Genomic DNA, 24,266 nt, shown 5'->3' with positions numbered 1-24,266 from the left:
TTTAAAAGGAAGGATTAAAAAATAATAATATATGGCCAAACCGAACATTAAGACACCTCAGAATTGGGCCTTAAAAGACACCAATGGCAACTTTGGTATTTTGAGCTCTTTGTGTTACTTTTAAACTGATTTTGAGTTTCTGTAGTTTGTCTAACAGCGAAATTCAGATTCTGTTTTGGTCTTTAGCAGGGAAGGGATGGTACATATTAAAACAGGAGGTTTAAAGAGATCTATTGTGATTTGCATAAAAATTAAAGGCCCTGAGCTTATCTGTTGCTACCTAAGGAAAATTCTAATTTACACATGGTCTAAAAGGTTTCTCTGTGAGTACACTCTAGTTGTTTTTATGTGTCTTTGTGTGCATGTCTATTAGTCTTGCATTTATGATTGTTCTGGAATTCCAGGTCATCTATTTGTGTTTAAATTGACATTTATGGCATAGCTAATTTAAAACTTTTTTTTGCAGATGTATGTGTTTAAACAACTTTAAAATGATTCTTATTATAGAGTTAATATTAAAGAAATTGCTGATTCTGTTCTCTTCTCTCCTCACCTCTTCTGCTACTACTCTTTAGAAAAACCAGGTTTTCACAGTTTTATTTCAACCAGGGCTAATTAAAATACAGGCATTATTTTATGGGGAATAACCTTGATCTGTTTCTTCCTGTCTTACACTCAACTCTCATAATTGGATGTGCCTTTAAGATACTTGTATAGACAAACAGTTTAAAATTGCCTTTCTTCATGGCTCTATATAGTAAAAATAAGGCTAATTGAAAAGACAATTTTATTTAAATTTGAAATTTTAGCCTGGCCCAAAAGACCAAAAATCGTATGTTCTCCCTCATATGTGGACATTAGATCAAGGGCAAACACAACAAGGGGATTGGACTTTGAGCACATGATAAAAGCGAGAGCACACAAGGGAGATAAGAGGATAGGTAAGACACCTAAAAAATTAGCTAGCATTTGTTGCCCTTAATGCAGAGAAACTAAAGCAGATACCTTAAAAGCAACTGAGGCCAATAGGAAAAGGGGACCAGGAACTAGAGAAAAGGTGAGAGCAAAAAGAATTAACCTAGAAGGTAACACCCACGCACAGGAAATCAATGTGAGTCAATGCCCTGTATAGCTATCCTTATCTCAACCAGCAAAACCCCTTGTTCCTTCCTATTATTGCTTATACTCTCTCTACAACAAAATTAGAAATAAGAGCAAAATAGTTTCTGCTGGGTATTGAGGGGGTGGGGGGGAGAAGGAGGGGGCGGAGTGGGTGGTAAGGGAGGGGGTGGGGGCAGGGGGGAGAAATGACCCAAGCCTTGTATGCACATATGAATAATAAAACAATAAAAAAAGAAAAGAAAGTTATTTTAAAATACAAGTTACAAAGTCAACAAGTAGAAAGAATATCAAAAGGTATTGAGTATGTGTTTGGAAAAAAAGTTAAAGGGAGAAAGAGTGCTTTTCAATGAGAAAGAATTTTTTAAAGAAAGGTTTGTCCTAAAGATTGTTCCAAATAAAGAGGGATAAGGACAAACCATCAGAAGGTTCAGAATGTCGTGTAAAGGTCTTGAATAAATCTTAAAAGTGTATAATAGATGGAGTTTACAAAAGTTTAATTAATTAACTAGTGTGTAATTAAGTTGACTGTAATTTAAGAGTTATCTACAGGATTTCCTAAAGTCAAAATATTGCTTGTGAAACTCATCAGGGTTTTGACTCTTTAGGAAACTGAGTCCTAACTAAGTGTCTTTTCAGTGATTTTAGTACATTTATCATGCTAAAAATGCATGGGCTGTGTGTCTAAATTTCATTTAAATGCTGTACAAAGGTTTATGGAGTTAAAGTCGTAAAAGTTTAAAGTGACCAACACTTGGTCAATTAAAAAAAAAAAGAAACCTAATTCTATCTGGGGGCACTGACACTGTCTCCTTAAGCTTGTAAGGGGTCTACAAGCTTTGCTAAATCTTACTCTAAAGGCAAAAATGCAAATTAACAGCCCCAATAAGAAAAAAAAATAATGCAGTGTATTGCTTCCTGTGGGGAAGCAAAGGTAACTAATTTCAGGGTAAAAGGCATTCAAGACTGTGCAGGCGTTCCTCTTCCTCCAAAGGCCTATTAAGTTTATCCCAGCTGTGAGAAAAAGTATTTAAAAGAGCCATAGTTCAAGAAACATCATTTGCTTATGATAAAGGTAAAAGTTTCAATATATTTGATCGTGAGGCTAGTACTGTAACTTTTTGAAATATAACCTTTGCTATGGATCAGTTTCTCTGAAATTATGAGCTCAGTCTCTCTTCAGTTCTATCATCCCTTAGGCAACAGGGACTGCTAGCCCAGATTCCACCAGATTACATCCTGATCTGAACTTGGAGTGGAGAGAAACTTGAGCCATCCTGGGAGGGACCTCCGCAGGTGTTACTCACTACCAAGATTGCAGTACATACCACTAAGAAGGGCTGGACCCACTACACCCGAATAAAATGAGCTATAAGGAGAAACAATGGACTATGCCTCCAGAGCCTGGCAATACCAAAGTAACTTTAAAAAGACTGTAGTGCAGCTATTTTTCCTTTTTCACTTAGGAAACTGTATTTACCATTGATGTCACCCAAACTTCTCCTTTGACTGCTAAGTTTGATGCATGCCTTATACTCCCCTGTGGTGATCCCCAGCGACAATGTCAACTCCAGGCTAAGACTATATATATGTTCTCATACCTGGCCCCAGAGAGGACTATCGTGATGATTTTGGTAAAAACTTAGATTGGGGGGAGAAATGACCCAAGCTTTGTATGCACATATGAATAATAAAACAATAATAAAAAAAAAAAAACTTAGACGGGCCATGTGGGGAGCTGGTCAGATGTGGGGTGGATTACACAGTGTAAGGGTTGGACCTCATCAATCTATGGGAAGGAAAAGTGGAAACAATGGCAAAGTAAGGTCCAAATTAGCAAAGCTCTCTCTTCCCAATCGCCAACTCTACCAATGCAGCCTCCTTTTGCTGGCCATAGACGAGTCACATACCAGGACCATAGAGCCTTCTAACTTGAGGCAGTATGGATTGGGAGCCAGTTTCTTCAGAAGAGACCTCATAGGTAAGTACATTCCTTTTGAGATTAATTTAAAATACTACAATTACATCATCTCCTGATGATAGGCCCCTATCTCTGACTCCACCCCTCAAACCTAATAGTAACCAAGCCAAGGTAACTGTAGTGGAGGTTAAAGATGTAAAAACAGATTGTTGCTATTAAAACTGGTTATGGAGAAACTGATGCCTCGTTGACTCCCATGTCTACATGGATGCCATTGGGGTCCTACGAGGAGTCCCTAATGAATTCAAAGCAAGGAACCAGATAGCAACAGGATTCAAATCAGCACTATTCTGGTGGTCCACTATATGTGGACTGGATTAACTATATTTATTATAACCAGCAGAGATTTGTCATCTATACTAGGGATTTAGGGAGGGCAACTACTGAACAACTAGGCCCCACCAGTAAGATGGTATGGAAAAACCAAATGACTCTAGACCTGATTCTGGCAGAAGAAGGCAGCAGGCAGAGGGGTATTTATGTGTCCTGATTGGGGATGAATGCTGTACATTCATCCTCAACAATACAGCTCCAGATGGGACCATAACCATGGCTCTCCAAGCCCTGACAGCCCTGTCCAGTGAACTGGCTAAGAACTCAGGGATAAATGACCCCCTTACTAACTGGCTAGAGCAATGGTTTGGGAAATGGAAGCGGGTGGCGACCTCAATCTTAACATCCCTCCTTGTTGTATTTGGGGTGATGACTCTATTGGGTGGTGTGCTATACATTGTATATGGGGACTAATTCTTAGACTCATAGAAACTGCCCTAACTAAACAAACTCACATATCATAACAATTATTGTTGAGTACAGCTGAAATAGAGTCAGATAATATTAAGTGAGTTTGAAGAAAAGAATGGAAAATAAGAAGGGGATGGATCTGAGAGGAAAACATTCTTTTCTATCAAAGCGTGTCACCATCTTAGCTGCTTGCAGTTCTGAGTTCTTGTTCACTGAGCTCTGTTTTCACACTGAAATTACTGCCTACCCCACCTCCAGATTCCAAGTGTAAGTTAGACAATCGAGAGCAGATTGTGCACCCAAACTTGATCAATGCGAGTAAAGGGGGAGGTCCCCACCATGTCAGGGATAAAAATGCAGACCTATGGTCTACTTCATGTGCTTGCAGTGCCCATGTGCCGGGACACCCTTGTGCAGAGGTAAATTTTGCCTTGCCAAGACAATTCTCTGTTTCTGTGTCTTCAACTGTGACCCTGGTGGTCTTCGGGGGTCTTATTTCTGACACAATTTAAAAAACTGTTTAGACAAGAGAGGAAATTGTCAAATTCCAAGTGGAGTCACTCAGGCCTTACCCATCCAAAAGCAATTAAACCTGAGATGTTAACAAAAAATAGCTCATACGCACACTCATGCCTGTCTACCTTCCAACCGGACGGAAGCCAGCACCCTTGCCTTTCTCTCCCCACTGTTTCTATAGCTGTAGGAGAAATACAGATGCTTTTTATAAGCCTTATATTAGTGTTTTAACCAAGTTTGTTTCCTCTTGTCTGCAGGCTACGAAATTACAAATGATACAACTGAAGGGCTAATTCTCCTAAACTCTGACCCTGGCTCCTTCTCCTTAAACACAACTACTGCTGGTTATAATCTTCAAAGGATGTACTCCTTCTTCAGGGCTCCCCTGGATTATCTCTGACTTGGAATTCCCCTTAACCCCATCAACAGACAGCAAGGACAAGAGACTCCTATCCTCATACCAGCAGGAAGTAACCAAAGACTGACTATGACTTCTCATTCCCTAAAAGATTTTAGGGTCCCTGGTTTGTGAGTGGGGAAGGTCAGGTAGCAGTTAGCCATAAGTTGTGAGTAAGGCAGGATAAATAGATGTTGAGACAAGGAAATAATATTATTTTAATAAATATTAAAAGGGCCAAACTCAGATATTAAAATAAGGAAGTAAAAACTAAAAAGCCAGAGCAGCTAGTTCCCCTCCTCTCTCCTTTTAGATGGTAATTTATAAGAACAGAGAGACATAAAGTGGTTCTCTGCATCTGCCTTCCTTTTTGAGATGTTAACAAGCTGCAAGGCTCCTTGGATGGGTAGAGGGACAAAAGGAATAAAAGGCATGTGTAGCAAAGGGAAGTCCTAAAGCACATCTATTGCCCTTTCGTTTTAGGTAAGACTAGATGACATCTCCCTGTGTCACACCCATCTTAGCCACCCAGATCCATTCTCTTAATGATTACAGGTTGCTATGCACCCCCAGCTCAGAAAGTATAAGACTAGAGATGAAGACCAACATTTTGAATCTTTATTCCCATTCCTTACATGGGGAGCAGGAAATATCTCTCCGTTTATCCCCCTTTTCCCCACTTTTATCCATTTACACTAAATTCCTTTCTGAATAAGCTTTGCTATCATTTTCATATCTTGCCTGAATTCTTTTCTTGCCAGATGCTAGGACCAAAGTATATACCAGTGCTAAACTGTCCCATAACAGACACCAAGGGTTTATTGTATAACAGGTACTTAGAAACTGTTTTTGCAAACAAACAAGAAAGACTGAAAAAAAACACTGATTCCTTACTTGGACCTACAAATGTCCAAAGGGTAACTAAAAACAGGATAAAAACTTGCCATTTCTTGTTTCCATTTTGTTGTATCTGCCTTTGCTCTGATCATTCCCTCTGCAATCATCTTGAAATCCAGGAAGGATAGGTTCGATAGATAAATATCCTGGAATTGAACTCAGGGCCTCACGCTTGCTAGGCAGGTACTCTACCACTTGAGCCACTCTGCCAGCCCTGTTGGGTATTTTTCCAGATAGGGTCTCAAGAACTATTTGCCCAAACTGGCTTCGAACTGCAATCGTCCTGATCTCTGCCCCAAGTAGCTAGGATGACAGATGTGAGCCATTGGTGCCTGGCTCTTTCTCTGCCCTTTACCACTACTCATTTCTTTATTTGGTACATCAGGGTGAGCAGTCATCCCTGGAGCTGGGCCTCTGGCCTAGAATGCCAGTGACATAAAGACTAAAATTGGGGCTCAATATTATTTTGCTGCCTGGATAGCTGGTAACATTGGGAGGGCCAAAGTGGCAGTGGTGATACATGCATATAATCCCAGCACTGGGAAGGATGAGGCAGGAGTTCAAGGTCAGCCTAGGCTACAAAGTAAGTCACTGTCTCAGAATTTTAAAAAAATGGGAGACCCTAGAATGACCCGCCTGCTTTGCTCCTGTGGGTAAGGTCCCCTAGCTAAAAACAGTTCTCAAGGGGACCATGTGCAACTTCTGGTTATCCTTGAATAGCTGGTTTCAGTTCCCTGCCAGCCACAGGATTATTCAAACCAGTGAGTCACAACCTCCCTTGGGAGCCAGGGGGTGGGCGGTTGGTGTTTTTCCCCTCGATATTCAGCATTAACGTGTGAGTTAGGGAGTATCTGAGTGAGTGATGTGTGTACAGGAACACATGCTTTTCTAGTTCCATTTTCTGTGACAGAATGGAGATGGCCTGAGTACACAGAGAAATGCTGTCCACTCCATGAGTTGTTGTAAAAATTCCTACCTTCTTGTGTCCATCAGAGAAGACAAATAAGAGATTGGCCTGAGGATTGGCCTGATGAGTGGTGGGTAGCTGGGAACTGGGTAGGTGGAGGCAAGGGTTACAAAAATCAACCACTCTCTACTGTGGACCGTTTCCACCTCTTCAAAAGATGCCTGACCTATGGCATCGTTCCTTTGGGTTCACTCTATCGGCCTCACTGCCACACCCCTTTCCTTTCTCGATCCTCCTCCTCCTCTGAACTTTAAGGGATAAAATTCCCTGGGCTTCCATTCTTGGCCATGGGTCTGCTCCAGATGATCAAAGTCCTCTTAAGCTGCAGTTGCCCCTTTATGTCCTCAGCTCCTAGCTGTCTCTCCTGAACTCACACACATTACTATTCTCACTAACATCTTTCTTCTGGGCTTCCTAAGCACACCTCAAACTCATCCTGTCAAACTTCCTCTAATATTCCTGTCCCAACACTTAGCCCCAACGTGCTCTTCCTCTGGTGCTTCCATTTTATAAAACATCCACCAACCAACACAAGCCCAAGAATCCATCCTGCTTCTATCTTCTCTCTCACCTCCCTAATCCAGCTCATTCCCCCATTCTATGGACACTAATTTTTTAAGCTTCTTTTGAAATTTCCTTTGTCCGTAGACATCCACTAGACACAGGAATGAAGAGAGGACACGAGTGGATGACGCTACCTTAATTGATAAAGAAAAGTGGTCTGCTTATGAGGTCCAAACTATATTGAGGTTAACGACACACAAAGATCAGAAATGGTTTTCCTGAAGTCAATGCACTAAAATAATTTCTCTAAGAATGGAAAGTAATCAAAGATGAAAAGATACAATTAATAATCATTTTGAAATTTGGGGGCTTTTGAGCAAAAACATTTGTTAGGTAAATTGGATTTTGGACATTGTTTTGTCATTTCTAAGAATGGCCAGGGCTGGGGATGTAGCTCAGAGGTAAAGTGCTTGTCTAGCATGTGCAAGGTTCTGGGTTCAATCCCCAGCACTGGCAAAAATGATAAATAAATAAAAATGGCCAGATACAAGTACTGGGTCCCAAGGAACTTCTCACCAAGGGCTCCCATTTGTGCCAATGAGGAATTTCCCATTAGAGACCAAGACTGCTCTGGCATGGAGCCTTCAAACCCACCTATCTGTCTATCTATCTATCTATGTATCACCCTTCCTTCCTTCCTTCCTTCCTGTGGTACTGGGGCTTGAACTCAGGGCCTCATGCTTTCTAGGCAGGCTCCCTATCACTTGAGCCACACCCCCAGTCTTTACACTCATTTTTCTTCTCATCAATGCAGAGATTTGTGGATAATCATCATCACTATCCAGAAAGTGATGACCCCTCTTCCCAGAAGAACAAGCAAATAGCAAAGGAAACAAATGGTTAGGAGTCTTGCCTAATCTTTCGAACAAGAGATTTGTTTTTGGAGCAGTGGAGAGAAGGGAAGAATGACCCAAACCACACGCCATGCATTTCTGCATTCAGTGCCTGTCCCACCACGACCACCATGCCCACGAGAAAGGCTGGAGGCAATGCCAGAGGAGATAAAGCCAAGGTAAAAGACAAGCCACAGAGAAGATCTGCAAGGTAGTCTCCTAAACCTGCTCCTCCATGCTGGACCCAAGCCTGAAAAGGGCCCCAAAGAAGGGAAGGAAGGTCTCCAATGGGAAAAGGGGAAAGCTGATGCTGGCAGGGATGAGAAAAAAAATGCAGAAAATGGAGATAACAAAACAGACCAGGCACAGACAGCCGAAGGTGCTGGAGATGCCAAGGGAATGTGTGCAGTTTTTGATAACTTCGTAATTCTAATGACTGTACAGTTTGAAATACTATTTTTATCGTTTTTTTAAAATGCAGAATTTTGTTTTACTTTTTTTAAGCTATTTGTCAGCACACGGAACATTTCATTGTTTTGGAGGGAAGGAGTATGTGTCACTAACAGAATGTCTCAAAGTTGGATCAGTGTGGGGGAAAACCTCTTTCCCAGCTAGTTTTCAGAGACTTTCTCTTGGTTCCCAGAACACACCCAGCCACCTTGGCACACCCAGTCACCTTGGCACAAAAGCCTTGTGGTGTGGGAAAACCCAAATTCATTTTTATGTCCTCTTCCTCTCCATCATCAACTTGGACTTAACTCCCTTATACCAGAGCCCTACTGAGCCCTGAACTCCCAAAATTGTCGTGTGTGTGTGTGTGTGTGTGTGTGTGTGTGTGTGTGTGTGTGTGTTACTGGGGTTTGAACTCAGGGCTTCATGATTGCTGGGCAATCATTCTACCACCTGACCCCAAAAATGGTTTTTCCAGTATGTTAGGCAATGCAGATGTTTCAACAACATCATTGAGATGGAGTTCCTCAAATGAGCAATGCTTCCTTTTCTACACTGTGGACCGTCACACTGATACCTCTGCCATTTTCATTTCATTTCCTGAAAGGCAGGGTTGGCCTGTGAAAAGTTGCCAAGTGACATGTTTAATGTGAGATGTCAACCCTCACTCTCAAGTTCCCCTGGTCAGAGCTTCAGATGAAGACGTCACTGGGTCTTATAGCGGCTTTCTCATTTTGACAGTCCATCTAAAAAGAGAATTTGAAAGTTGTTGCATATTATTGAAAGACTGTCCTGCCTGAAACACCATGAATGTTTATGGAAAGTATCTTTTAATAAAGCTAGATACAGTTTGGTGTGTGTGTGTGTGTGTGTGTGTGTGTGAGAGAGAGAGAGAGAGAGAGAGAGAGAGAGATTTGATTCTTTGGCTTTGTGGTCCTTAGTCTGGGTGCCTGTTAGAATTATTGGTGGAGAGTACATAAATTAGTAATGTCCTGTTTCCGTCACCTTAGATTATGAGTTGGTTGGTCTGGATGGGGCACTGGTGTTCTTCAAGTACCGAATGAGTCATTCTGCGTATCAGAATCATCATTTTTTTAGTCATAAGGTAAAAATCTAGACTGATTAGGTCGGAATTTCCTCTAGGGTGGGATCCAAGCAACAGCATTTTTCAGAACTCTGCAGGTGATTCAAGTGGGCAGTCTGAGCTGAAGTTTAGCCTGAGCAAAGTCTAAGTGTTAAGTCATAGAGTTATTAGATGTCATTGCTGTTCTGGCACAAAGATTATTAACAGGGGACTGCATATCTTTGCTGGACAGCTTCCTGTTTGTGGATTCTTGGGTATGGGCAGAGGCCCAGTCCTCTGTGTCTAAGTCATCCTCCACTAATCATGCAGACGCTGGGCCCTGGGGCTACGCTGACTGTTAAAGACTCCCTCAGTAGGACAAGGGTGTAAACGGGTGTGGGTAAGACCTAAACTGTGTTCGCGATTGCTTTGGAGGTGTGTGCAAAACTACTCAACTGTCCTTCCTCTGTTGGGGATCATGTATCAGTATTACTGTGATTATTCTATGTGACTGCCACCTCACAGTTGTGTAAAAAGCTGACCCTGTCTAAAATATCCATCTCACTGCCATGAAAGGAACCAAGGTATGATTCAGCTTAGAAAAGTGAGTCATCCATGATTTTGGCAGACCCCAAAGCAGGCAGCCATGCGGAAAGCAGAGAATGGACCAGGCATGAAGGATCGGAATGGTTTGTACATAAGCCACCAGCCAAGCAGTTTGAGAAAAAAATGTCCTCTGATTTCTAAGTGATGATGGTTTCAGTCCTCACCTAAGTGATGATGGTTTGGCCCCCACAATGGCTCCCTGAGAATGGTCACAGGGGCTCCATGAAGGATCCCTTTGCTCTGCATGCATTTCTCTGCAGCACACAGGACAGAGCTTAAGGTGTAGCCCTGCCTGTTCTTCTGGCTGATGCTCAAGACTGCCTTGAGCTCTGGCCACACCTGGGAGCTGGTGTTGGGGAGGTTCCTTTCCATCCCTTTGCCTTCCTTAAAAGGTTGTTTCTCTCTCAAGTTTGCTCCATACCTCTCTTCTCCAGGCCAGTCCTGCCCATTCCCACTTCAAACTCCATATCCAGAGGCCCCAGTGGTCTAGAGCTCTGCCTCCCACACCTGCCTTTGAGGGGAGGACAGGGGAAGGCTTCCACTGAAACACGTGGAAAGGATGCTCCCAACAGAGATTGCCCAACCCCAGATCCATCCACCTGCCTCAGGGACAGCAGCTTGTCTTTGTTCATCATGCTCAGCAAATCTCCCCAACTGGGAATGAGCCCACCTCAGGGAGAAGCAGCCTTGACCCAGGCAATGCACCTGGGGGAAAGGCCCAGGCTATTCTGGGGTCGTAGCTGGAAGCAGTACTCACGTGCCAGTCATCTGAGGTTTGGTTTTCAGGCTCCTGTGTTTTCCGCTGAAAGAGAGAAAGGTTGAACTGACGAATGGATTAAGAAAATGTGGTATCTATACACAATGGAATTTTATGCAGCCATGAAGAAGAATGAAATGTTATCATTCGCTGGTAAATGGATGGAATTGTAGAACATCATTCTGAGTGAGGTCAGCCTGGCCCAAAAGACCAAAAATCGTATGTTCTCCCTCATATGCGGACATTAGATCAAGGGCAAACACAACCAGGGGATTGGACTTTGAGCACATGATAAAAGCAAGAGCACACAAGGGAGGGGTGAGGATAGGTAAGACACCTAAAAAATTAGCCAGCATTTGTTGCCCTTAATGCAGAGAAACTAAAGCAGATACCTTAAAGCAACTGAGGCCAATAGGAAAAGGGGACCAGGAACTAGAGAAAAGGTGAGATCAAGAAGAATTAACCTAGAAGGTAACACCCACGCACAGGAAATCAATGTGAGTCAACTCCCTGCATAGCTATCCTTATCTCAACCAGCAAAAACCCTTGTTACTTGCTGTTTTACCTCAACAAAATTAGAGGTAAGGGCAAAATAGTTTCTGCTGGGTATTGAGGGGGTGTGGGGGAGAGGGAGGGGGCGGAGTAGGTGGTAAGGGAGGGGGTGGGGGCAGGGGGGAGAAATGACCCAAGCCTTGTATGCACATATGAATAATAAAACAATAAAAAAAAAGAGAAAGGTTGAGTGACAATATTGAATGTGATGTTTGAATGTATCACTTATTTAAACAGTTATCTTTTGAGAGTTTCAAGTAAAATGTTTTTAATTATTGGAGGCCATTGGGCTGGGGTACTCCAGTGCTTTGAATTTCCACATAAGCAAACTGGAATCCGATGTAAGCAGTAAAATGAAACTAGAGACTTTAGCCATAAAAAAGACATTAACTAATTTCTAACTAGGGTCTTTCCATTTTAACCAATCCAGTGTACTTTCTTGGTCTCACTTCTTACTTCTACTTGAGCCCATGAAAGTGTAGGGCTCATGTAGCTGCAGTAGTTCTCACTGGAACTCTTCCTCTCTGACTTCTGCCCCATCGACAGATCCTTTGCTCAACCATCTGCTAACTGTATTTTGTGTGAAGTGTTTCTCTTAAGTCAATTTACGTTTTTTTTAATACCTATTTTTATGGATCTATGTATCTACCGTGAAAATAAGCAGTGCCAAAGCGTGTCAGGCACCAGTGGCTCACACCTGTAATCCTAGCTGCTAGAGAGACTGAGATTGGGAGGATCACAGTACAAAACCAGCCCAGGTAATAGGTTACGAGGCCCCATCTCCAAAATAACCACACTGGAGATGTGGCTCAAGCACTAGAGTGCCTGCTTTGCAAGCATGAGGCCCCAAAGGAACCACTGCTTAGCCCAAAGGAAATTCTCCTCCCTGGTTTTTAGACTGAAGGAGGGACTTTGTGGAGCCATGCAGACTAGGAGGCTGGGACTGGTTTCCACAGGCTGAACTGGAGAAATTCTACTTATCTTCTTACTTCAAGGGCCCTCAGACATTTTCCTCAACTTTGCTACCTGCCTCCTGGGATGTGTCAGTCCACTCAGAGGAGATGCAGTGACAACCAGGTTGAGGACACATCATTCACAGTGATGAGTACGGGCCCAGACTCCTGGAGTCCGAGTGACCCCAGAAAGGAACTTCACCACCCTCTGCAGCTCTCCTAGAGTTGTGGTCCTGAAGAGCAAATGAATTCAAGATCCCCAGGGTTGCACCTACTCTGCCTGGCAGTCTCCCTCTTCTCCCCTCTATCTAAATCCCAAGAAGAGGTGAGAATGGCTGACTTTCCAGAAGTAACACTAGAGTTGTTCACATTACTTTTGGACATCCAGGAGAATGACTTGACATCCTTCCCTTGAGATACAAGCAGCCCTACTTTGTATGTTTGAGAGAGGCAACAGACAAGCATGATCCAAGAAACAGTCACTTGAGAGTGGCCATGGAACTGCCCAGCTATGAGTGGCCTATAATTTCCATCCCCCACCCTCCCAATTTGTTATTCTTCCATGTTTGCAATGAAATTGAAACAATCCTTAAGTCAGGGTACTGTTTCCATCTTCCCTCACCACCTTTGAATGTTTAGTATACGTTTTATATAATTGTGTGTTAAACAAATGAATATTATTGCACTAAGGAAGAGAGATGAATGGAGTCTCTTAGGTAAATATTAGCATACAAAAATTATTATTCTGATAAATATATCAGATTACAATACCTCAGTTGTCACAGATCGGTTAAGTGGCCCTTTTATGAGCTGTCATGTGGTGCTGACAATGGCATTGAAGTTTCCAGAAAACAAGTAGCTCTGGAAGTAAGACAGGCTCTCAAAGGCACCAAAGACCAGATTCTGTTCTTGCCAATAGGGGACCTTGTTGTACAAAGCATTGTACCACGAATAAGGGTAGATTCTGTTGGGATTTGAACTCAGGGCCTCACACTTGCCAGGCAGGCACTCTACTGCTTGAGCCATTTCCCCAGCCCTGGGTAGATGCTATCGTTTGGACATCTCAAGCTCACTTGGATAATCTATACTGAGTTACCCTTGACACCTGGGGAATGGTAGAAGCATGGGTCTTTAAAGTATTCACTGAATAAGTCAAATAATAGTTTCCAGTAGATGAAATGTCCCAGTGACTGAGAGTTAAAAACAGTTAGATAATAATGTAAATTGCCAATTACTAAGGACTGACTCTTAAATTTTCAATGGAATATGAAGCCAAGTGACCAATGATACGTGACCTGTCTTAGAAGACTGTGACTGTCTTGGGTGGATATGTCTACCTGTAGTATATAAAAATGACACTGCCCCACTCCTCATCCTCTTCTTCAGGTTACCATTCATACTCAATCTTGGAAACACTGTCACCTTGTCCTGATTCTCCACTGTACTTAACCTATTTTTTGCTTTCTTCTACAGAGGGAGAAACCACTTTCACAGATAAAACAGAAGACACAAGCTCATCCAGTAGAGCCAAATTCTCAAAGTAGAAATTTTTCCTGGTCAGTTCCTACTATAAGCTTCTTCTCCAACAGCTCTGCCCTCAATGAAGGGCAAATAGTTTTCCCTTGACAAATAATTCTATGTGTCTGTATGACCATTATATTGAAAGTAGGAGGGGCTGGTGGAGTGTCTTAAGTGACAAGAGTGCCTGCCTAGCAAGTGCAAGGCCCTGAGTTCAAACCCCAGAAAGAGAGGATGAAAGGACCAGAAAAAGAATACAACTTGAGTTGCCTATCTCATAAAGTGATATGTGGTTTTATATAGTCCAGAATCTCCTGAATGATTGTGAACATCTGTTTAATACATCAGATTCCATTAAAGTTAGCAAATAGTAAAATCAATGAGAAAAAATCTGGCTTTGAATTGAACATGATCCTATCACCTTACTATGGGATGTTTGTATGTATCTCATAATCATGTTTGCTTTCCCAACTTTGCTACCTTAAAACAACTGCATCCATTGCTAGAACACATCAGTGAGATCTATTTTGATAGCTGTTTATCATCTCTAGTTCAAATGGGTCAACATTCAAAGACCTATCTTAATACACAATAGCACAACTCTGACAATACATGCCAAAAGAAAGGATGAGAGAGAGAGAGAGAGAGAGAGAGAGAGAGAGAGAGAGAGAGAGAGAGAGAAAGGAAGGAAGGAAGGAAGGAAGGAAGGAAGGAAGGAAGGAAGGAAGGAAGGAAGGAAGGAAGGAAGGGAAAGAAAGAAAGAGGAGGGGAGGGAGTGAGAATGAGGGAGTGAGTGAAAAGGAGTGAGTGAGGGGAAAAAAGGAAGTGGGCGGAGGAAGTGGAAAATTAGTCATGATTACCCAATTCAGAGGCCATAAAATGAATGTTGTACATGTACAATCGATTATATGACCAGCATTTGTAGAAAACAATAGGATAATCACCTTTTCCTTCCTATGACGTGTTTTTGGAGGATGAGCTAGAAATCCTTTCTGAAAGATGAGAAGATTCAAGTATATGGTTAATCTGTGTTTCTGTTGTGTAAATTCAGCATTTCCCAACCTTCTCCCAAATACTTCTGCCTGGATATTCCATTGCAGTTCAAATCCAAGGTGTCTAAATGAGACTCCATCTCCCCCTCCTCATGTACCTCCTCCAGACTTTAGCCAATAGTATCTGGAAAGGCGTCTTTAGAACCCTTTCCCTTTCTATGGTGCTTCTTTCTAAGTCTTGAAAGGTTTTCCTTCACAATCTCTTAAACAACTGTTACTGCTTCTCCATTCCTACCAGTGCCGCTCAAACTTGAGTTTCTACACCAAGACTATCCAATAGACATACACTATAACATGCCTACTAGGTGTCAGATACTCTGACAATTTGGGGCACACAAAGGCAACAAACCCTAGAGAAGGCTAGAGAAGAAAACTCATGGACTCTGACAATCAGAGAGGGGTAGCATATCTGAGCTAAGTTTTGGAGGTTGAGTATAGGTTTACTAAGCAGACCCATGGCTCTCTAAAACAGTGTTTCGGGGGCTAGCATGTAGCTCAGAGGTAGAGCACATGCATAGAATGCATGAGGCTCCAAGTTCAATTCCCTCAGCCCTGCCAACAACAAAAAAATACTGTTTTAAATGTCATTTCCAACCTCAGAAGATTTCACTGATTCCTTGTTGTCTAGATTTTGAATTTGAATTGATTAGGCTGACATTAAAGCCCTCCATAAAGAACCCCAACTGGTGAATGATGCTTTATCGCACACAACACATCTACCTAAATCCACAGCTACTTTTGCCATGGTTCTGGTTTTCACGCCTTCTCTCCCCTGGAGGGTCTTCTTCCATTTGTTTGACTGTGCACTCTTCTTTTGTTTCAGTCCCTAACGTTCTCCACACACACACTCCTCCTTCAAGGACCTGCATCTATGCTTTTACAAGGCCAGTGTTCTGCACTGACCATGGTAATGACTGTAGGGCCTCTCTCTCTGAGAGGAACTCATTGGCACCAGGGTTTTCGCCGTAACTCCACAGATATTTGATGAATAAAGTGACCTTACTATTAGGGTGCAACAAACAGGCGTACCTCTCCTGCCCCCAGTCGCTAAAATACCTGCATCAGCCACAAGAGGGGCCTCCTGCCACAGCGCACACTCATCTTCCAGTGCTTTGACTTGGCATAGCCTCCTTTGACTTCAAATTCAGTGGGGGTGAGCCAATTTCCATCCTCATCCTGTATAGACTTCACTGAGCCTCCTGGAAGACAGAGTAAGTGGAGTCTTGAGCTCTCTTTGTCCACAGAACTCTAACTCATGATCAACCACTACAATGGATCTAGACCCACCCAAACTGGCTTCAAGGTCAATAGAAGATCAGACTTCCCCTCTCAGACTTCAGAGGCCTCCAACTCAACCTGACAGTCCTCTGAAAGGAAATTTCCCGAGAGATGCCATATTTCTTTGATTCTCATGTATGAAAAAAGTGACAATTACCATCAAAAGCAACCTTTTAAAAATATTTCAGAATCTTCCTTTTGGAAGAGCAATTTATTCCCAAGGATGAGAGGTTTCAATTTGCACATGGCCCTGGGGCAATGTGGGCAGAGTCCTCAAATTAAGGCTGAGCTCTCAGAAGGTGCTCTGCCACTCAGAAGGTCACCAGAAATATCTGCTCCCTCCATTACAACATTTTCATCTAGTTTAGTGGCATCATTGAGCAGAAGTTTTCTCATCCCTGCAATCATAGATAGCTAACATTTAAAAAATAACTGTGAAATGACATCTGGTGAAAAATACAAGGTATGTACAAATAATAATCATATGCTCAATATCTTTTCTTTTTGGTGGTACTGGGGTTTGAACTCGGAGCCTTGTGCATGCTAGGCAAGCACTCTACACTTGAGCCATGACCTCAGTCCTTCTGGATTTGGTTATTTTAAAGATAGGTTCTTGAATTTACAGCCAGGCCAGCTTGGGTTAAGATCTTCCTATTTCTACTTCCCATGTAGCTGGATGACAGGCATGAAACACTACACCCAGCTTTTTGTTGGTTGAGATGGGGTCTTGAGAATATTTTCTGGGGCTGGCCTTGAACCATGATCCTCCTGAGCTCTGTCTACTAGAATTATAGGCATGAACCACTGTGCTGGGCTCAACCTCTTAGTTATTAGGGAAATGCAAAGCCAAACCACAATGAGAAACCACTTCACAGTCACCAGGATGACTGTATTTTAAAAAGGCAAGAAATAACAGCTATTGATGTAGAGAAATTAGAGCCCTGAGGTGCTGGTGAGAACATGAAAGTATGGCCACTGTGGGAAACATTCTGGCGATTCCTTAACAAATTAAACATAGATTTACCATGTAATCCAGCAATTCCGCCCCTGGGTATGTAAGCCAAACAATCAAAAACATATCAAAGCAGCCCCATGCAGGTGTACATGCCTGTAATCCCAAATACCAGGAGGTGGAGATTCAAAGAAGCCCAGCTTGTGGCTAGCCAGGGCAAACAGTTAGCAAGACCTCATCTCAACCAACAAGGTGTTGTGTTGGTACCTATCTGTAATCCTAGCTACTTAGGGGACTAGGTAGGAAGGGAGTGATCTGGGGCTGACCCTGGGCAAAAAATACAACTCTATCCTGATAAGTAACTGAAGTTAAAAGGGGCCAGGAGTGTGGCTAAAGTGGTAGAGTGTTCTCCTAGGAAATGTGAGGCCCTAAATGTAATACCCCTAGTGCTGTAAAACAAAACAACAACAACAAAGAGTTATTTATAATAATCAAAAAGTAGAAACAATCCAAATTGATGAATGCAGAAACAAAATGTGACTTATGGTTCAGGTAGTAGCGTGCCTGTTTTGCAAGTGCAAAGCCCAGAGTTCAAACCCCAGTCCCACTGAAAGAAAGAAAGGAAGAAAGGAAGAAAGAAAAGAAAAGAAAATGTGATATGCCTACTGCAAGGATGAGCCATGAAAACATCATGCTAAGTAAAAGAAGCCAATTGCGAGTGTCACATGTTATAGGAAAAGTCTAGAAAAAGCAAATTTATAGAGAGAAATTAGGTCAGTGGTTGCTCAGGGCTGGGTGCTGGGATTAGTTGAAAATGAGCCTTCACTGCCATATTGGACACGGGGTTTTCTTTAGTGGGAACAAAATATCCTAACATGAAATTTTTGTGATGGTTGTGCAATCTTGTGGCCCCACTGATTTGTATTCTGTAAGTTACAAATTGTGTGTGTGAATTAGCTCAGCAAAGCTGTTTAAGAAACAGTCACAATGCAAACACTTATATTAACGGACATCCGAAGGCTCGTAAAGGCTTGTGTTAATAGAGTTCCAAGATGAGGTCTACCATAGTAGATTTTTTTGGCAAAGCTTTAGAATCTATGATCACAAAATATATTATATTATGTAAATTAATTCTCACAGATATACCGTGAGTAAGTTTAAATGATTGTCCCCTTTTCTGGATGAGAAATTTCAGGCTCAGAAAGACCCCCTTCTTTGTTGAGAATGAACAGTCACTCTTGGCAGAGTGGAGCTGGAACTCAGGTGTCCTGATTCTAAACCCTGTGATCTTGTCTCACTATGTCAAGTGCCTGCCCTGGTGACAGGGACCAGAGGGACAGAGTATGTAAAGGTAGAGGCTGAGGACCTCTTTCTCTTTATTCTGGCTCAAAGTAAAAATATGCAATATTTCCCATCTGTGGATTGAACTTCCTGTTCACCTCTTTGATTCTTTGGGTACTCACATGGGCCATGTGGGAGTGAGCATCTAATATGGAGGCTCGCCTCTCTAATATGGATTTCTCTCCTCTCTCTCTCTCTCTCTCTCTCTCTCTCTCTCTCTCTCTCTCTCTCTCTCTATCTCTGGGTTTTGAAGTCAGGGTCTTGTGCTGCTAATCAGGCACTCTACCACTTGAGTCACACCTCCAGCCCTTTTTGCTTTAGTTATCTCTTGAATAGGGTCCAGGATCCTTCTATTTATGCTTTCCACCTAACTGGGATGACAGGTGTGCACCACTATGCCCAGTTTTTTTATTGGTTGAGATGGGGTCTCATGAACTTTTTCCCCGGGCTGGCCTCTGGATTTCCACTTCCCAAATAACCAGGATTACAGGTATGGGCTACCACACTTGCTTGTACAATTTCTTAGTGTGAAAACAGCATCTTGGGGACCCCTTCTTCCTCTCATGCCAAACTGGTGCCCCAGTTCTTTAAATGATGAGTAATTTCGTCACTTTTTGTTATTCCTTCAGACAGGAGTTGCATATTAAAGACCTGAAACCCACCTTGCTTCAGTTTCTTCTTATGTAAAATTCCTTTCAGCTCACCACATGTCACAGGAAGTAAATCTGCATGAAAATCCAAAGTTTCGTATCTGTGCTTTCTTGAACCTGAAAGAGAAGATTTCTCCACAGTCTCACTTGGCAATTGCACCTGTCTCCCTTTTCCCCTGCTGAGGTAATTCCTGTAAAGTCAGAAGGGCACCAAGGAAACTGATCCACAAATCTCTAGAGTCATTCTCACAGGCGGCATTTTGGATAATAATGACAGAAAGTCTACCTGAACTTCATCTGTCACATTTCACACAAACCAGAATGCCTTTGGAGAGAAAGTAGGCTTCAATAAAACTCTTACCTCCCCCTCTAGTAAACCGCACTGATTCTTACTTGACCATGAAACACACAGCCACCGTTCTTATAGGAGCTTTCCAGCAGTGCTAGTTTGCTGCAGTCAGGAGCCAGAGACAAGGCCAGGAATGGTACTTGTACCTCTGTGTTAGAACTCTGACTGCTCAAGCAGGGAGAGGATACTGATGGAACCTAATGGAGATGGCGTCTGTCTCCTGCTGTCTGCTCGGCTTCATTTCCCCCTAGCATCAGCTGTCTCTGTAGCTGAAAGAGCTCGGGGAGCCCTAGAATAAGCTGAAAATTATGGAGGGAGTGGGGACTGGAGACCTGACTCCACAGAAGAAGCAATGGAAGGTGTCCCAGCAAACTCCTGGACGATGAGTAGTTAAGTTTGCCCTTCCAACCAACCAACATTGCAGAGGCTCTGATGGGGAGGAAGGGAGCTGTCCTTGATACTAAGACTAAGTTGGTGAGGGGTAAAACAATTAGAACTGGAGTGGACTGGATGGTTGGCTAATTATCTTACTTTACAGATGAGGACACTGAGGCAAAAGAGGTCAAGTGATGGGTTCAAACTCACAAAGTGAAAGGAAGAGAAAGCCCTAGGACACAGCTACCACCACTTTGGGCCACCTTGATGTGCAATCTGTCTAATGCATAAAGAAAAAATATTATCTCTGGATTTGAAGCTAGCAGACATGTTCAGCTCTATACTTTAAATTACCAAGAATTACATGGTCAATTTTAGTCTCATTTTATAGCTCACTTTCACATTCCCACATTAATAAAAAAACTAATTGAGGTCAGCATTTCACTTATATTTCAACATCAGTGTATTAAGTCTTAGCATAAGCCAAACACTTGTCATCTGTGAATTTATGTGATATTAGCAACGAATAAGTAAAATCAAGGTGATCATTACCGCATTCCAGAAACTAAAATATACAGAGAAAATTAAGACAAAAGTATAAAAGTACAAGATTAGGTGAAGGCATTGTAGACTTCTGTCAGCGGAGAGGTAGAAACAAATGGCAGTTCTGTGAGTTAAGTGAAGTCGTAAGTGTTCCAGTTAAGATACTTGCACTGTATCACCTCAAATGGGGATATTTGTACATTTGTGATCAAAGTGACAGTAAATGTGACCAAGGATTTTGTCCACTTGGGTTTGGACAGAGATATTAGGACCAAAGAAACTAACCAGAAGAAGGCTAGCTAAGAGAATTAAGTCTTCCAAACTTTTGTTTCAAAAAGATCATTGAGTGGGGGCAGGGAGGAGAAATGACCCAAGCCTTGTATGCACATATGAATGATAAAAGAAAAAAAAAAAAAGAAATTGAACCAAAAAAATAAGTAAGTAAATAAATAAATAAAGATCATTGAGGACTGGCTTGACAGATGTTGCAAACGAGTGTTCTCCCACTTGCAAGTTAATCCACTGTTTACTGTGATTCAAATGTGTTGATTTTCTAAAGTAACAATATAAAATTTTTCTTCTTCTTATATTCAATGCCCACCACTCAGTGGCCGCTGTCTGGTGATGCTAGCTGGAGCCAGGTAGACCCCATGGGGAAGAATTTTCCAGGCTACTCAGTCCTAAGTGCTGTGAACTCTACACATGTCAGGCCAGCAACAAAAACAGGATCATTATTCTAATCAACCCCAAAGTGGACCTGTATTCCTAGCCAGGCTTGGCACTAAAGCTCCCACCACAGCCTTGGGTAACCCAGAAAATACAGAGTTCTTTCTTGCTTTCTCTCTGTCTCTGTGTGGTTATCTTTTCTGGGACTGGTAGGTATGTGGGATTTGCCTTTCATAGCACCTGTGCAGGCCTAACATTTTTAGGCAAAAAAGGAAATGTTGAAGTCCACTTTAGTCTATGGAGCCTTGCAAAGAGAGAGATTTGTAGTTACAAATCCAGCTAATCCACAATATGGCACTGCTGTGTTTTCCTTCCAAAATAGAGTGGTGGAGCAAAGCAAGACTTAACTACTGCTGTGTCCCTGTGCTGTAATACCCATTCAAGCACTGAACCCCCATCACAACTGATAAATACTACAGTGGTTGGAATATAGAATTATTCTAAAATAAGTGTCATGATCAGTATTAACTAAACTTTAGAAGTATGACAAGGCTATCAACTTTCTACTGTCCTCTCAACATTTTTAAGGGAATCCCAACAGTTGGAAATAATTCAAAAAGTAGCCAGCTGGTCTGCTCAAGACTAAGAAGGTACCCAGGACACAGGAGTTTCAGTGGAAATGTCTCAGGCAACCAGATTGAGTTGCTCACTCAACTTCTAAGCACCGACTTCCTAAAGCAAAGCCCCAGACCTCCTAGGAGCCAAACAAAGTACTGGTGGGACTGTTTATGCCAACGTTAGTCCTTCCCTCACATCCGGGTGCAGAAGAAAGGCTTCGCTTCTTTTGAAGGAAGTCAAGCTGTGGTTCCTGACGCTTCTTATTCCCCCACAGTAGAAGTGATGGTAGAAATTCATGGAAGAAAGAGCCTCCTCACTTCCAATGTCATCTCTACCCTCTCGCCCACCTCCCCAGTCCTGGATGGGTCCAAACTAGCAGCTGTTGACTAGAGGGGAGCCCAGAGAGAGTAGAGAAAACAGACCAGGCCACCCCCACTTCACATATCCCAGACCAGGGTGAGCCCTGGTAAAGGAGGAAAATGCTTTAAGTTGGAGCAAATGTTGGAGTTTTTGTTGTTGTTTGTCCTTTTTTTTGTTGTTTTTTAAGACAGAGACTCACTATGTATCATGTGCCATACCCAGATTGAAGTTTTAATCCTAGGTCAGAAGGTATTCTCAGCTTCTGAAATGAAATGCTTATTACTGTAAAAAAGGGAACTGAAAAGCTACCAGGTCTACCCAAGATAGAATAAACTCGCTTTCTGCTTAGAGTTCACTATTTTAGTCTGGCTATTTTAATCGACCAATATAAAAGGTAAAGGAATTTCCACAAAAAGCAGATGCACCCCACAGGGGAGAAATAGGTCCTGGGCAGATAAGATCTATGATCTACACATAGTTTACCTCCTTGGCTGCAAAGGGGCTCGCTTTTAAATTTCACTACTCTCAAACTAACTAAGCTTGACTAGTAAAAAAACGGATGCTCTAGATTCCCCAGAGCCATCTGTATTGACCAGTAGGTAAGGGAAAATGCAACAGACTTGGTCTTACCTTTAGTCTTGGCAGGGCCTTGCAGATTTGCCTTTACTCTCCTTTTACTGGAGGCCCCCTGGTCATCAGCTGTGTTGTTACCTAGGGATAGACACAGGCAAAGGTAGAATTGGCCAAAACAACAGCTGACCATGGGAACAAAAGCAAAGGAGAGAATTCTGGGTTTGCTTCTGGATCCCTCCCTCCAGACAGGAAAAGGAATGGCAAGGAGTCACAAGCAGGCATCTGGCATTTCTACTGATAGGAGGGTCAACTTTTCTATTACTTGCAGGATTTAGTTGTACTGTGGAAAGAAGTCTCTTGGAATGTGTCAACATCCATACAGACTTAAGTGAAAATGTTCTGATTCAGTCCAAATAATGTTATTTTGAAAATATGCATTCATAAAATAGATGCAATCACTTTTTTCTTTCCAAATAAAAATGTATACATACCCACCAACAAGGGAGTCATGCAATTGTCAAGAACATATGATATACAGTTTGGTGAATATTAATAATTTTAATAGAACTCTAAAATCTTTCTGTAAAGATCTGCAGATTCAAAACTGACAATCATTTGGAAAATGAGCTTTGGCCTTCATTGTTTAGGAGAAAGGAATTCCTTAGGCCACTACTAAAATAAGATTTTAGGGGTCTGATTGTAAGATACATATATATGTATTCAGAAATTGAGAAAATAAAATTATATGAAATATCACCATCTAGAGATAGCCACAATTAACTTGTTATTGCTTTTTTTTTTTTTTTGGCAATACTGGGGTTTGCGTTCAGGGCCTCTAGCTTGCACAGCCCATGCGGTACACTTAAGCCACGCTCCTATCTCTTTTTGCTTTAGTTTACTTTTCAGATAGGGGTCTTGCATTTTTGCCTGGGGCCAGCTTTGGACCACAATCCTACCTATGTCTCCCAAGTAGCTGGGATTACAGACATGTACCAACATACCTGACCATACATTGCTTTCTAAATAAGACTGTTTTCATTACAAAAGTTGAACATGGTCAAAATATTTAATATACACATACATTTAAAAACCACAAATAAAAGTATAAACATCACCTCTATTCCGATAACCAAATGTAACTAATTCATGCATTTCAATGGCTGAACTGCCATCAATTTTTCTAGATCACCATAGCTAGTCTCTGTGTAATACATGTGCACAGTCTACATTTACAGATACAAATACATACTTGCACAAATACAAGTTTACACATATCTACCTTTTTACAACACACACACACACAGTTGGAACATCTTTCCAAATTAATAAAAATTATCTTTAACTAGGCAAGAAAGGCACATTTTAAGGATGACAACAACTCCCTACTAACCCTATTAACTTATCTCTGGACTATTACATGTATGAGAAAAAACCATTATTGTTTCTCATTGTATTTTCAGGCCTCTTTGTTACAGCATCATAGCCTCTGTCCTAACAGATACAGCAGCTATGGAACCATCATGGCCCATAGGAGACTGTAGGCCTCCAAGCACACAATGGATATACCATAATAAACTGCAAGGTGCCACTAC

General features: G+C 42.0%; 1 protein-coding gene and 1 pseudogene across 12 annotated transcripts in view; one reads left to right on the top strand and one right to left on the bottom strand.

Moving 5' to 3' along the window:
- Sp140 (SP140 nuclear body protein) overlaps nt 1-24,266 on the bottom strand; it is an 86,019-nt gene that overhangs the window by 9,283 nt on the left and 52,470 nt on the right. For 10 of the 12 annotated variants that reach the window (XM_074071954.1, XM_074071953.1, XM_074071945.1 and 7 more), the window contains 5 exons: nt 22,732-22,812; nt 19,203-19,307; nt 16,026-16,168; nt 14,862-14,909; nt 10,895-10,939 (listed from right to left, as the gene is read on the bottom strand). In XM_074071954.1, the coding sequence (XP_073928055.1) occupies nt 10,895-10,939; nt 14,862-14,909; nt 16,026-16,168; nt 19,203-19,307; nt 22,732-22,812 (422 nt within the window). The remainder of the gene's footprint in view (nt 1-10,894; nt 10,940-14,861; nt 14,910-16,025; nt 16,169-19,202; nt 19,308-22,731; nt 22,813-24,266) is intronic. The other 2 variants (XM_074071947.1, XM_074071948.1) reach the window with 2 other exon arrangements.
- Nucleotides 7,791-8,544, top strand: LOC109691536 (non-histone chromosomal protein HMG-17 pseudogene; annotated as a pseudogene).

This window comes from Castor canadensis, chromosome 4 (assembly GCF_047511655.1).
Source record: "Castor canadensis chromosome 4, mCasCan1.hap1v2, whole genome shotgun sequence".
Taxonomy (NCBI): domain Eukaryota; kingdom Metazoa; phylum Chordata; class Mammalia; order Rodentia; family Castoridae; genus Castor; species Castor canadensis.
Note: the sequence above shows the minus strand (reverse complement) of the source record. Positions and strands in the feature narration are given on the sequence as shown.